At 40.6% G+C, this 15,504-nt stretch overlaps 1 protein-coding gene across 1 annotated transcript in view; it reads left to right on the plus strand.

Moving 5' to 3' along the window:
* LOC143293572 (uncharacterized) overlaps positions 1 to 15,056 on the plus strand; it is a 57,846-nt gene extending 42,790 nt beyond the window's left edge. Inside the window, exon 4 of the mRNA XM_076604555.1 lies at positions 13,305 to 15,056. Within this exon, the coding sequence (XP_076460670.1) occupies positions 13,305 to 13,516 (212 nt within the window). The 3' untranslated portion in view covers positions 13,517 to 15,056. The remainder of the gene's footprint in view (positions 1 to 13,304) is intronic.
* Positions 15,057 to 15,504: the final 448 nt, after the last annotated feature.

Below are 15,504 nucleotides of genomic sequence, written 5' to 3' on the forward strand. Positions count from 1 at the left end.
TGAAAACCTTAGAATAACACAAATTGTTTTCAGACTTTATTTCTTACAATATCACATATTGTGTTGAACTTTTTATGATAAAGTACTCCTGCATCTTCCATTCATCAAAGCTATTTGTGGAAAGAGAACTTGACAAAGGACTGGCCAGTGTGAACAAACTGTGCTCAAAAAGGGACAGAGTGGTGAGATGGGATTGAAAAATCTTGTTTGTGGATATTGTTTGGAGACCTGGGGGCCAGGAATTATGCAGAGTTCTTTGAAATTCATAAGACGTCAGCTTAAAAGTTGCAGAAATAGGCCAGGCATAGCATAGAGGTCACCAAAAACCAAAACCAAAAAAACAAAACACACCAGCTTTAAGACTTTCATTACAGGGTTTTTTTTAGTGTTGGGTTTCCTGCAGTACATGCATGACATGTCTAGTGATAGGAGATATACATTATTTTATTTGTGTATTGTACTAATTTGTAATAACGCTCAAGCTATATGTGCATCACCATTAACTGTATGTGCAAATTCTTCATCTGCCTTTCTTCATCCCTCCTTTTCTGTCTCTGTGTTTGCCTCTCTTTTCTTTCTTTCTGTCTCTCCAACTCTCCTCTTCTCTCCCTCTCTACTCAGTAGTGCAAAATAGCCCCTGTTGAACAAATGCTGAACCTATCATAGTCATTACCTCCCACCCCTACCCCTCTCCCCACACACCCCCCTTAACACTCCCAACACGCGCACACACACACACACACACACACACACACATACGCCCACACCAGGATTTATCCCAAAATCTCCACTCCAATTTGCAGTCAAAACATTAGCACAAATACAGCCACAACTGGAAGAAGGAGAAAGTGTTCAATGACAATGCGGCTGAGGAGAAATGCAGATGGTCATTTGGAATCTGAGTGTTGGCAAGAGTATTCTCCATGTTCTGCGTGTACATGCCCGTATGTATGTCTTTCTTGGGTATCAGCAGTGGTTGTATAGTTGTGATAAGAGGCATGTTATGACCAGAAACAGGTTAATACAGGGAGGCTTTCTCCCATTAAGAATTTCAAAAAATTACTCAAGATTGTCTGCATGTCTGTCCATCTGTTAACAGCAACATTTGTGTGTGTGTGTGTGTGTTTTTGGTGTTTTTTGTTGTTGTTGGTTTGGGTTTTTTGGTTGTTGTTTTTTTGTTTGTTTTGTTTTGTTTTTTTTGCAAATTGCTTGATATGGGTTTTTTTGGTTTTTTTACTGCTTGGACTAATGGGTACATGCTTTGAATATTTTGAAATTTATCAGCAATACTGATTTTAAAATTCACTGAAGATAAGCATTCAAGCTAATTTCTGATGGTTTTTTTTTTTTTTTTTTTTTTTTTTTTTTAAGAAATGGGAGGTTTACTGAACAAAACTTTGTTCAAGTTTCTTCCAATTGGCTTGACTCAATCAGCTCAGGGTTTGAATGGATATATTGTGGTGTTCCTCATAGGTAAAGTCATACTTCATGTAATATAAATAAACACTTTAAAAAGCTGCCTTCATTGTGTAATCCGAGCCGTGTCATTAGACAAAAATCAAAAGAGGAATTAGAGAGAGAAGAGGCAGGAAGACAGAAAGTGGGAGGGGGAAGCATCGGCTACATGGCTTCAGACGGATGTCTTGCACATGTCAAACACAAAGCTGAAATTATTCTTTGTTGTGTTACTCTCAGAAAGAAGCAAATTGATGTAACATGTCTAATGGTGGAATTTACATGCGTTCTTGCGCGCGCGCGCACACACACACACACACACACACACACGCGCGCGCACCACACACACAAACAGCAACAACAATGAAGGCAACATTGATCTCTCAGGTATCTTTTGTGTATTTACTTAAATCAGTCTGAACTTCATTTGAATCTGTTACGGCTTGATCATCTTGTTCTGTTTGTATGTTTATGTATTCACACATACACAGACATGCTCATTCATCTATGCACTTCTTGTGACTTTTGAGAAAACATTGTCAGAATTATTGCTGAGGTTGTTTTTGTTGTTGTTGTTGTTTTCAAAATGGCATTTTTCATTCCATGATTTATTAAAGATCAGTCAATCAGACTTGCCAAAGATAGTAGTCTGTGCGACAAACAGATGAGAGGCAATGGTCTATCTGAGAGGCAATGGTCTTTCCCTGCCATCTGAACAAGTGTGAAAACAAAAGTGACAAGTATGTGGGTAACTTCAAGTGTATGTTAGGGAGAAGAAGAAGACAGCTCTGGCATGGTGTTAGTGGTCAGTTGTGCTGTATGCAGTGTGGTTTGATTTGATTGTCACATGTCTCCATTATGGTCACCATCAAAATGTGGACAAGTATACCAGTCATCTGGATACAAGTGAATTATTCTCTGACTTGAAAACTTAGTCTGTCCCTCATTAGACAATGAATATATTACATGAAAGAACTCTAGAGAAATTAATGATTGAATAAATCAATAAACAAAGGGGAAAAAACTTTAAATGTATGTCATCAAAACATTTTATTTCATGAGATGAGTGTAGAACTCAAACCACAGCAATAAGCACTGTCAAAAAAAAAGGCTATCAGCTTGAGAAGAGGAAAGAATTCCACCAGCATTTCTTGAACAGACTATTTAACGATGGTTTCAGAATGGCCAAGCACATATGGACAAGCCAGACAGATGTCCACTCAAAGGCCTCTGACCAATGCGGAACTCTGCCGGCGCTACCGTGCCCGACTGCGACAAGATCCGGAAAGATACCATCGTCAGAGAGTGATCAATGCTCTGCGTTGTAAACGTTACCGGGAAACTTGCAAGCAAAAGGTTACCAGCAACAGAAAGAACACAACTTAAAGTCTGCAAAGGGCAAGGGAAAAAAGCCAACAAACAATCAAAAACAACAACAACAACAACCAAAATGGTGGCGGTGTTTCTCTGCTGTAATGTACAGAGACTTAACAGCTAAAATACGTTGGAAAGGATTTTATTCTTCAGAATTGGTGGTTGAGAGAGACAGCTATGCAGTAAGATTTTACTCTTACAACTCATTTATGAAAAATGATTCATGACTACAAAATGGTGATTGAGGAAAGGACACACTCACTTATATCAACTACTAATGAATATACTGTTCCCCTGAATGCTCAGAAAACAAGTCATGTCTTTCTGCTGTCGTCATGAAAAGACCTGATAGGCTGTTGTAATCATATTACTTTCTTTTGAAGAACATGAGAGATGCCAGTTATGTTGTCAAGTCTGTGAGAAACTTTCTGGCATTCAGATGTCTGTTATTAGTGCTACATTATATTCAAACGGAATACTCAGAACAAATATTTGTATGCCAAAAAGTTTCTCTTTCAATAAAATGGTCTTCATTTTTTTAATGACTCAACTGCACAAACAAAAAAGAATCAGATTTGGTTGTTGTCTTGCTCAACAATTCATTTGGTCCCTTCATGTTGGGTGATTTTTTTTTCTTGTGTTTTTTTTTTTTTTTTTTAAATTTGTTCATATATTAAACTCTGTATTGTTGTTTGCCTACCAGAGCTTGAGATTAAAAAGGAAAACAAAAAAACCTTCTTATGCATGCCAGCAGTTTACACAATATGTTGTGAATGAGAAAATTGTGCTCATGAGAGGTTGATTATCTTAAATAAAAAACAACAACATCTGTGGAGGGTTTTTTTCTGTGTATTGAAGGTAAAGAGATCAGGCGAATATGCAGAAGCATCAGAATTTTAGCACTGCATCAGAAGAAACCTAGTTGATTAATATGTTGTTCATGCATAGGTAAATATATTGCAGTTAAAAGTTTTATAATTATCACTCAGCCTTTTGCATACCTCTATGTTGCAAAAAATGTTTGTTTTGTTGTGTTTTGGGAGGGTGGGGGTGTGGGGGGATGTACAGGAAGTCAAAACAGTGCATTGCTATGCTGGATTTTTATGGCAGTTTTGTTTCCTATTGCATGACTCTGGAAAGTTTTCCCTTTATTTTTACTTAACATTTGTGTAGAGTCCAAAAATTGTGATTCCTGTTTTGTGGAATGGACTGATTTTTAAGTGCCCATATAGGTTAAAAAGGTTAAAGGTCCCATAGTATTTATGGCCATTTGGGCAGTGAAATTATTTTCACAGTCTGGGGGATGGTATAGGGAGGTGGCCCAGTCCTCTCCTTCCACCGTTTTAACCTTCCCCATCCAAAGTCAGGTACCCATTCACACCTGGTTGGAGGGAGGAAAATAGGAGTAAAGCGCTTTTACCAAGGACATAACACTGTGCTGAAACGGGACCTGAAACTTTGATCACTGGTGAACACTGGGTCAGTAGTCCATTGCCTTACCATTTCTGCCATGGCGCCTCTATGCGATATTGGGTGGTGTAGATTTTAAAGATGCAGCTCATATTCTTAAGTACCTTGATTGCCAAGACAAAGGTTCATTCCTTAATCTCTGGGTCAGTTCAGACCTTTGTATGTTTGTATCTTTTTGTCACATGCAAACATTGGTCAACAGGACTGGTTTTGTTTGTTTCTTTTTAAAAACAAAAGTATCTGAATACCGCAGAGGTATTGGTATAATGACAATCATCTTTCTGCAAGTGTTTCATTCTGAAAATATATCTTTGGTCTGTTCATTATTGATTGAGACTGGTGGATTTTTTTTTGGGGGGGGGGGGGGGGGGCATTTTGTAGGATGACGTGGTAACTTAACTCTGTCATGTTCTTTTAAAACTGCTTCATCATAATCATTATCCTTCATTATCCTTTGTGGTGATGATTTTTTTTTTTTTTTTTTTTTTTTTTTACTGTACATATCTCCATTCAGTGTTGTGAGTCATTGGAAATTGCATACAAATCTGTAGTGCTTTCTGTTGGACATTATATCAAAGAGGTTGTTCAGTATTCATTGTTTCCCTGACAGCATCAGGAACAACTTTGTGCATGCAGTCTCCTTTAGGGATGGATGAGGAAGTTACTTGTGCCAAGGTTTCAAAGTGAAGTTCTTGTGTATTGCTGGGAAGGTGTTCCATCAGAAATTAGACAATGAGAATCTTTCTACCCATGCAAATGTTCCAGTGCATTTATCCATAGACCCTATAAATGATGGTCTTTGATTATGTTTACTGATTTCTTGGGAAGTTGGTGCAAAACAGTGTGGGGAATGACAGAGGATTAGCTGGGCATAGCCACTCCTCTGTTCATGGGAGACTGTCGTTGGAGGGACAATATGGTGGTCTCCTCTCGGTGGGGGACACTCACTCACTCTGACTCTGTGACTAAGCAATTATTGTTGTCAGTAGGGGGCTTAGTAGGTGGTGTCATTGCATAATTATGTCTAATCATAACAGGAACTACTGAACGCCACCAAACTCAAAGTGACTTAGCAGCAGTGCAGGGTCTCCACTGGTGAGTGGCCTGGTAACCTAAGTAGTTTCCTGAGGACTGCCAGTACTGAGACTGATACAGATGAACCCTAGTGTGGCTGTGTTCAGGGGTCACGAAAAAAGCAGCATGGGGGGATGCCACTGAAACCATGCAGATGATTGGGCAGCAAAGAAGAAAAAAAGAAAAGAGAAAAAAATAGAAAAGAAGCTTAAAGATGCGTTTGCTGAGTTTAACCTGGCAGCTTTTGCTTTCAAAGTCCAGGGTTTTTTTTCCTCCCCTCTTTTTGCTCTTAAGTGTTCCATGACCTAGTTATGTAATATCTGCAACATTTGTATATGATTATGTATGTATAAGGATGTGTTCTTGGTTCATCTGCCAGAAGTATATTATTCATAACATGTGAGCGTGTGTGTTCTTGGTTTCGAATTGTTCTTGACACAAGAGATTGGTGTGGATCAGAATACAGCTTCAACTCGCGGCACAGTTTGTTGACAAATAAGACTTTGATGGAAGACAGTTTTCTGTAACAGAGCACTGAGAACACACTGGGAGTTTTTGTTATCAAAACTGCAGAAACTGTGTGGGTGGGCATCGTAAGAACTGATCTGTCATCATTTTCTCTCTCTCTCTCTCTCTGTCTCTGTCTCTCTCTCTTCTTTTTTTCAGATTCTTTGTTCTCTTGGACCTTCTATTTTCATCTTCCTCTTTTGTGGGTTTTTTTTCCCCCAAGCGATTTTTTTTTTTCATAGTTTCAAATGTGAAATTACTCATTGCATGCAGTATTCCGTCACTTTCTCATTTTATTTGGTCGGGTACCATGGAATAATTAGAATTTCTTCATGAGATATGTCAAAACACAATGAGAATAAATCATTGTCTACACGAAACAAAAATCACTTTGTTGAAACTATTTATCTGTGTGGTATTTGCTTACTGTTGTACGAGTGTACTCCAGTGAACTCTGTGTCATCCAGGTGCATGAAGCCACATACCTGTAAAGTATGTTTGCACGCACTGCGCATGGATGACATTACAGTCTGTACTGGCGTGAGCGTAACTGTGTGCATGAACGTGTGCATGGTGGAGGGGGGTGGGGGGGTCTCGGTGGGCTGTTTTGTCAGTACAGCATCACTTTATCACTTTGTGTTTCTATCTGATCGATGTTGGTGATTCGATGAGTGACTGCAGTCCAGAGATAGTCTGCCTCCGAGTCACCTTGTGTGTCAAAACACAAGATGGAAAAGAAATGTGAACGTAACTGACAACCACATTGCTCCGTTATGTACATGCCAGTGGCTTTCTTATGAGTAACGATTCAGCGTATCAGCAAAGATCCTATGCACAGGATCTGCCAGTTTGGTATCAGTTCATTTTTAATCCTGCCACGGCCCGTCCGGTATATCAAGTGTTGTATGGTTGGTTGTGTGTATCTAAATCCCGTACGTAGACGACAGATGTTGAAAGATGTGCGTTCAGTAATCCTGTCTGGATTTATACTAATCCACTGGCCTTAATTTTGTGTGGTCGGTCGGGCTTAATGCAACAAAAAAGAAAAACAGAATATAGCCACGTACTGTCTGTGTTCGTCATGTATAAACCGATTTACAGCCAGCCGCATAATATTATCAATCATTTTATTTCCCAGAACGTGATGGAAAAAAAAAACCGTATACCGCAGTCCCTCAAAAATTGCTCGGCTTGCAGTGAGATGGTTCTCTGGTTGATTTCAGGCTGGAATCCCACGCGGCACTACCGGCAGCTGAAGTGGCGACGATTGAGAGCAGATCCCGTGCGATATGAGCACGAAAAACAGAAATCCCGAGAGAGAATGAAGCGATACTATGAAAGGAAGAAAGCCGCCCGCAACATTCTGGCCCAGGGAAAAGAGAGCGAGATGTCTGCTGCCACGTACACTGGAGCGTTTCCTGCTCACCCAGCTACTAACGAGGCAGTGGAATTGGGTCCAGGGAAAGGGGACCCCTGTTGAATCTGTCATCACATCAACAGACGTGTTTTCACAAGCTGGGATCGATGTGGTACACAGAAGACTTCCAAATCCCACTGTTGTGTAAAAACCGATCAGGTGGTGGTGTTTTTATGCGCAAAGGCCGTGAATCGTGTTTTAACAGATGTGTGGAACGGAATTGGGACGATGATCAAAGACCGCGTATGACTGCTTCAGACACACACACACACACATACGCTCTCTCTCTCTCTCTCTCTCCCTTTCTCTTCCACAGACACCGACACACACACACACACACACACACACACACTACTCTCTCTCCCTGTGACACACACCGACACACACACACACACACACACACACACATACACACACACACTCTCTCTCCCTCTCTCTCTCTCTTTCTCACTGATGTGCTGTATTTAAGGAGAGGATGACTGATTGGAGGGGAGAACATTTTCCCTCAAAGGAAAAATCATCAAGAATTCGGCTATTTCAAACCACGTTCGTGTCGCTGTTCATATCCCAGATTTTTCAGAATTACTGTGGGATGCTGAAGAACACACACACACACACACACACACACACACACACACGTGCGCGTAAATACACAGACGTACATGCACTCAGACATTGCACATGTGTGAGAGATGAGAAATGTGGTTGTTCCTTGGATATTTCAATAAAAGGCGGTCACTAATTATCCGTTGCTGCTGTCCGTACAAAACCAAAAGAAATGCTTCTGGATATTTGAAGCACAGACTTTCATAGTGGACGTTTGTTTCATACATACATACATTTTTTTGCAAACAAAATGATTTTAGAGTATCTCTGTGTTCTGTCTGTTCTTTGCATGTGTTGTACTGTTTGCATGCACATATGCATGCATGCATGGACATATACAATAGGCACAGGGCGTGGAGTCACTGAAAACAACAGGCAAGCAGTTCATCACAGCAAAACAAAGATGACCTTTGTCATAATACACATTGTGGAATGGGACTGGGAAAATGTCCAAGTTGGTACAGGATCATTTATTGTTAGTCACTCTGGAAGGAACACGTACAATCTCAGTGTTATGACTGACATACCTGATTTTCCCGTTCGTCATAGTAGGCCCAGATATCCATGTTCGTTTATTTATTTTTCATTTGTATATTTTAGTTGTCATTTCTTAATTCTTTTGTTACATTTGGTTTTCTCGTCTTCATCTCTCCTTTTTTTCCAGTTTTTAACAGCGTGGTGATAGCAATGCATATGTTTACTTTGGTTATTCTGATGACCAGTTTTATGTCCATTATTCGGGAGTATTCTGAAGACCTGTTTTTCAGTTTCATCCGCTGATATTTTTGAAAACAGCGCAATCGCAGTTCGCCTGACTGAAACAAGTGGAAAAGAACACCAGCTGGTTCTCTTATGCCAGTCTCTGTGTCAGGAAATTCAAGACTAGGACAATGCGTGCATTGCTGCACACAACTCCTGTGTAAACAGCCAGCGTGAAACAAATACGCGTTTTGTTTGTTTGCAGTGATGCTGCAAGAGAAACTAAGACGGCATGCCCGCAATCAGCGCTACTACCAACGCCTGAAGCGAGATCCGGAACGCTTCCGAAGAGTTATGAAGAAGGACCCTCCTCCCTCAGCAGCCAGTGTGTCAGGCAGTCATGTGCCCAAGGCGCATCTCTCTTGAGATACAGCAGCAGGCCCTGAACGTGGTCAATTCCTGGACATTGTCTGTCACTGGACATAGGTTGTTCCTCTTCCCCAGTCCGTGTGCTGAGAAAAGTTGGGGCCTGCATTGTGATTGGGAAGAACAAAACCAAAGGCCCTGTACGTTGGGTCTTTAGAAGAACTGTCAAGTCCAGCATCAAGGCTTCTGTACGTTGTGGGTGTGTTCCATACCAGCCTCGGAGCGTGCAAGGAAGAGAGATACGTAGAGTCTGTTTGAACAGGAAGAAATGCACAAAGACTTTTCCAGATCTGTGACCATCATGGTGGTTTGCAGTCGGCAGTGGTTTATATGTCGTGCACGCACGCTCAGATCTTGTGTGTCGTCATGGCTGACGACGGTGTAGCAGTGTGGTGTATTTTAGTGTTAGTGACTGTGTCTTTTCTCGAAGGATAATTTTGGTGTGTGTGTGTGTGTGTGTGTGCTTTTGATTGAGAACGATTGGAAGGGAACTGACCGTGAAATATCGAAACTGGACAGACAGAATCGGTTTGCCAACACTGTTATGAAAACAATACAGTTTCATCAACGTTGAAAGACTGTGCTGGGCTTAGTGAAGTAAGTAAAATGAAGAAGTACAGGGTCTCGAACTTTTATCTCAAGATCAGAAGAAGAAAAATAAAACATTGGCCTGTAGTTCTCGATACTGTTGTTTCCGATGGTTCAACATAGTAAGTCAGTTTACAATAGTGTCGCGTTGGTTACGTTATGACAGGTTGAAAATGATGGTGCGCACTGATTTGTTTTACGGAAACCATTTTATAACTAAACATTCAATAAGATAGTCGTCAATGATTGCAGGACACACATCTCAGTCCACTTGGAATTGCCTCACTTTCAATTCTTTTATTTTCACACCAGGATTAAGTCATAATCTTATGTCCTTTTAAACTCACGAGAGTAAAGGTGCTTTTGTGTTTTCGGATCCGCGTAATGATAACCGTGATATGTGAGTGCATGTGTGTGTACGTAAGCTATGTAATACTATGCATGTATGAAAGTCTTCTCTGTCTGCTCCCTTTCTCACTCTCATAGCATGCTTGTGGGGACGTGTGCATGTGTGTGAGTGCGCGCGCACAAACGACAAAGAGAGAGAGTGTACCAACAATGGCTTGCAACATCAGTACGCATAAACTCAGTGAAGATCGCAGCAGTCTTGCTGTTGAAGACTTGACGATGGCAACGCTGGAGAGCCAGCAGGAGCGGCAAGTGCTTCGAAACATAGAATTGGTGTGGGATGTTGAGATAGGTGCGCCGAAATGAACAACAAATGGTATGTTTTGGCGTTTAATATTTCATAATTATTATAAGAAGAAGAACAAGAACAACAGCAATAATAATAATAGGGCATGTAATACGCCCAATCTAATGATATAAAAGCCCTGGGCGTTTACAATGAAAAGCACAATGATATATGTGCACCTGCACGCACAGATCACCCCAACCCACAAACCCACACCCACTCCACACAAGATGCAAACACACACACACACACACACACACACACACACACACACATGCGCAAGCATACCTTGGCCGCTCAAGGTATATGAACATTTTGGGTTATTTAGAGGAGGAAGAAGACAAAAATTTAAAACAAAGAAAACATAGAAGTATTATTAACTGGTGGTTTAACTGCAGTTCTGTGAACTGAGGTGTGACAATTCTGGCTACGATGACGATTTTATAAGCTACAATGTGATGCGTTCAATAATAGAAAATGATGTGGTAGGACTATGATGCAGTACAATAAAATACAGTATAAAATAATACAATATGATACAATACAATCCAGTCTTAAAGCATTCACTTTGAAATAATACTTTTTGGTTTCTTTGAAAATATTTCAAATGTTTGCTGATAAAAACAAGTGTGTAGCAGCCTGGGTAAAGTAAGCTTAAACAACTTACATCAATTTCAAAAAGAAAACAAGAGAGGCAAGGCCTTCAAGACTCACTTGTGATACACTTTAAAAAAATCTAATCGTTAAAATGTGTTCTGTATTTGTTATTATAAAGCTTCGCGTTTAATTAAAAAAAAGTCCTAACCAGATTCGAACCCCGCGTGTTCGGGTAAGAAGAAACTGCCTTATCCATTTCATTATCGTGGCTCCTTAACTGACGTTCTTAAATTTAACATTTGAACATACTTTTTTAAAGGGCGATAAATCAATTGTGGTATTCGCAGTGAGAACGCTGTTTAAATCATATTATTCTGGTGTATCTTGGGCATTCAAAAAATCTTTAAGGGCAATAAAAAATTCTTTTTAATGGCTATCGCCGCAATCACACTGCAACATTTAGCCGTTTTCACTGGATCTAGATAGATGTACAAGTTTAGTTACAGTTTAGTTTAGTTTTAAAGTTGATATGAAAATTTCGTATTTTGTTAAACTAATAACATGTAAAGCCAAGTACAAGTACTTCTAAACGTCGTAAGAAGTGAAAAGGACTTCATTTTGAGAAAAGTCAAGACTGGAAATTTGTTCGTTTCATCGTGATCAATTCAAGGGTGTTAACTCGCATGGTTTACAATTTTTAACTGTGAATTCCGACTGATTCTGTGGATATTTTTATGGCAGTTTGGGGCATAATCCAGAAAGTGATGAGGCGTTCACAAATCTTTCTCTGAATAAATATTTAACGGTCTCCTTCTCCAACTTTCCATCACATGTTATCGTGTATTGTCCATTGAATATAGGATTGAACGGGCAGGTCAACAACTTGAAACAAAATGGCGTCGTTCGCGTTCGCGAAGAGTATGAGCACGCGCTTTGAATGTGTATAAATATGTGTACGCAATTGATTTTTGCCCATGACCTTCACGGCTCAGCCAACAGGTCTGTGAATTCCACTCGTCGTATTGATTTTAGTATTTTCCGAAAAAGACCACTTGGGCAAATGAACATAGTGAAAGCCCTGCACACTGAGAGTAAAACACACAAGCTTTTTATGTATTGAGTATGATTTCAAAATGTAATGTTTAAGATGAGAAAGATCAGTTTAAAGCAAATTAAGTCCCCTAGCATTAATTACAGAGTAATTTCCCTTTTTTACTATCTGCACCAAAACGTTTGCAAAATAAATAAAACCTCCATGCTTAGCAAAAGAAGTTCCTGTTTGAACAAAAAATGATAATAATGACTGCTCTTGTTGTGTCAGAATATCAGATCAAAGTGCCAAGTTTAGAGAATACAAAAAATATAAATATAACAGTAAATGCAGTTTGCATATAATTAGGCTTTTTTTTTATTTTATTGTTTTGTGCCCATCCCAGATGTGCAATATTGTTTTAAACAAGATGACTGGAAAGAACTGAATTTTTCCTATTTCTATGCCTAATTTGGTGTCAACTGACAAAGTATTTGCAGAGAAAATGTCAATGTTAAAGTTTACCACGGACACACACACACACACACACACACACACACACACACACACACACACACAGACAGCTGAACACTGGGTTAAAACATAGACTCACTTTGTTTACACAAGTGAGTCAATTAAATCTGTACAAATGTTTAGACATCACATAATTACAGCTGTTCATTTCCAAACATTCATTAATTTTTTTTGTTAACCAACAGCATGTAAATGACACATGTCCTACAACAAGTACATACAGCAACAGAGGGATTCCAGGTTGTTGCACAGATGAGCATTTGCATTGCCACTGTTGTTCACTGTCTTTCATCTGTATGTGAGATTGCTGTCCAAAGTTTCACACAGAAGCCTGATGCAGGTTCATGTTTGGCCTCACTCTCCATCTGAACAAAACAGTCTAGTGCAAGTCTTTCTATGGCTTCTGTCTTCAGGTTTCACAAAGTAGCCTGATGCAAGGTCTTTCTTTACTTTCGTTCTAGGGATTTAACAAGTAGGCCTAACCCCGATGTACTTGGTTTAGTGAATGGATGGCTTCGCTTTCCAGCTTTAACAAAGTAACGTGATGCAAGTTCTTTTTATTTCAAAACAAGGTTTAACTCTCCAAATTCTGCTAATTCAACAAAGCGATCAGAAGCAACGTTTACTTGTGTGTGTGTTACTCATTTGTTTAATTTTGTTTCTTTGAAAGGGAAGGGAGAAACTGTATGTTAGTAGTACCAGCGGCGCTTAGACTTTGAGCCTTTTACAACCCCCCCTCCCCCCCACGCCGCCCGCCCCCATCTCAAACTACAGAGGTGTAGACCATACATAACGGACATTCGTGTGTGCGTGTGTGTGTTTGGTGTTTGCAGCGGTGAGGGTGTGGAAGAAAAGGTTGTGGTCCAAGGTGTACTGGCAGCAGGTGAAGCGGGACCCCAGCCGTCACGAGCGGCACAAGCAGAAGGCCCGGGAGAGCATGAGGAAGTTCAGGGCCCAGCAGAGGGCCCAGGGACACGGGGACCCCAGGGCTCAGCCCTCCGCCGGGGGGCAGCCAGGGGCAGGCCAGGGCTTTTACCCACAGTGATTTGATCCGTGCAATCGGCACAGCCGCTCAGGAGCGGTATTCAAGAGACTGTAGTGTTTGCATAGTTTACAAAACACAACCACAGCTGCAGTGTGCTGAATTCAGTATGAAGCAAAGTGCAGCGAAGTGACTGCGTTATGTTTTTTTTTTTTTATGGAGGATTGTTTTCACCAACCGTTGCCTAAAAAATATATTCAAGGGAGGTAAATTTCAGTCACTACAAGACCATCGTATCTGCGGCTGAAGGTGTACCTGCAGGTAATGGCAAGGCAAATGAACCTTGTCTCATGTAGATTTACCCGCAAGTACACCTTTACCCGCAGGTGCGACGGCCTCTTGAATATCACCCATGCAGGAAGGTGTGCCACGTTTCACCTTTCCTCGTTTTGCATACCCGACGGCGGAAGGAGACTGAGGACTGGGTCCCGTCTTCCTAAGGAAGGGGGGAGGGGAGGGGGGAGGGGGGGGGAAACGACTGCGTTTCTTCGGCCCCACAAAAAAACTCAGTACACCATAATTTCAAAGAAAGCCTGTCGTCGACGAGAGATTGAACAAACGTCATGCGACAGTAGGCAGTTATTCATCGATTCTTTGAAAATATATATATATATTCGTATAATAACGTGTATGCATGAGATTCTATTTCCAAGGGCACAGCGAATATAACAGTATAAGATAGGACAGAGGAGGAAAGATGCTCTCTTCTTACATCTCTCTCTCTCTCTCTCTCTCTCTCTCTCTCTCTCTCTCTCTCTCTCTCTCTCTTTCTGCCCATTCCCCCCAATCTCTCTGTCTCTTATGTCTCTCCCTCCCTCTCTCCCTCTCTCTTCTTAAACACGAACTCCCATTGACAGGGGCTGTGGCCCGTTCAATAAACTAGTGTCAGTGTCAGTGTCAGTGTCTCTCTAAAACATCTTAGATAACATCATGTGTGGTTATTTAGTTGTGTGTGATTGCCAGTTTTTGTGATGGTTCGAGTTCTGGATTATTGTTTGAATTAATTTGTTTGGCTTTCTTTATTTATATTAGAAAAAAAAAGTTTTTACTTGCAGTTCTTATGATTCGTACCCCTTTGCTGTATGATTGTGAAACGCTGATATCCATGGGATATTTTTGTACCTCTCTCTGTCTGTCTCCGTCTGCCCGTTTCTCTGTCTCTGTCTTTCGCTGTCTTTGCCTCTGTCTGTCTGTCTGTCTGTCTGTCTCTCTCTCTCTCTCTCTCTCTCTCTCTCTCTCTCTCTCTCTCTCTCTTTATCCCTTTCTCTCTCTGTGTGTGTGTGTGTGTGTGTGTGTGTGTGTGTGTGTGTGTGAACACTCTTGTAACATTGTTTGATGCAGCATGTTTTTACATGTATCACTTTACGTTGATGTTTGACATTTCGTTTCATTTCGTTATTTGAAGAAATTCTCGAACGACCCATACATACTGCCTGATTTGTACATATTTTAGTACGTCTACAACTTCAATATTATTTTGATTTGGAATAATAGAATGTTTACTTTTTTTCCGTTCATTGAATTTTAACATTTATTATTTTTAATACTGAAATAAAGCACACTATATGCGTTTAAGTAGTGTAAGGTGCTCTGTGTGTGTGTGTGTGTGTGTGTGTGTATCTGTGCGTGTATTGGTGTGTGTATGTGTTATGGTGTTTGTGTGTGTGTGTGTGTGTGTGCGCGCGCGCGCGTGTGTGTGTGTGTGTTGTTGTTATCCAGATAAATGAAAATGTATCACGATGTAAGTGCACACGGTCGAACTTTAAGACCAGGCAATGGCAAAATAATCTGCGTTTGTGAATACTAGATTCTCTTTGTGTCATTGTCCATCTGGCTGACAGTCTGCCTGCCTTTCTGTCTGTCTCACTCAGTGTCTGTCTTTGTCACACACACACACACACACATCACACACACACACACACACACACACACACACACACACACACACACTCACACACACACTCACACACACGCCAACCACACACTCATGT

The sequence above is a fragment of the Babylonia areolata genome, chromosome 19, assembly GCF_041734735.1.
Source record: "Babylonia areolata isolate BAREFJ2019XMU chromosome 19, ASM4173473v1, whole genome shotgun sequence".
Lineage (NCBI taxonomy): Eukaryota > Metazoa > Mollusca > Gastropoda > Neogastropoda > Buccinidae > Babylonia > Babylonia areolata.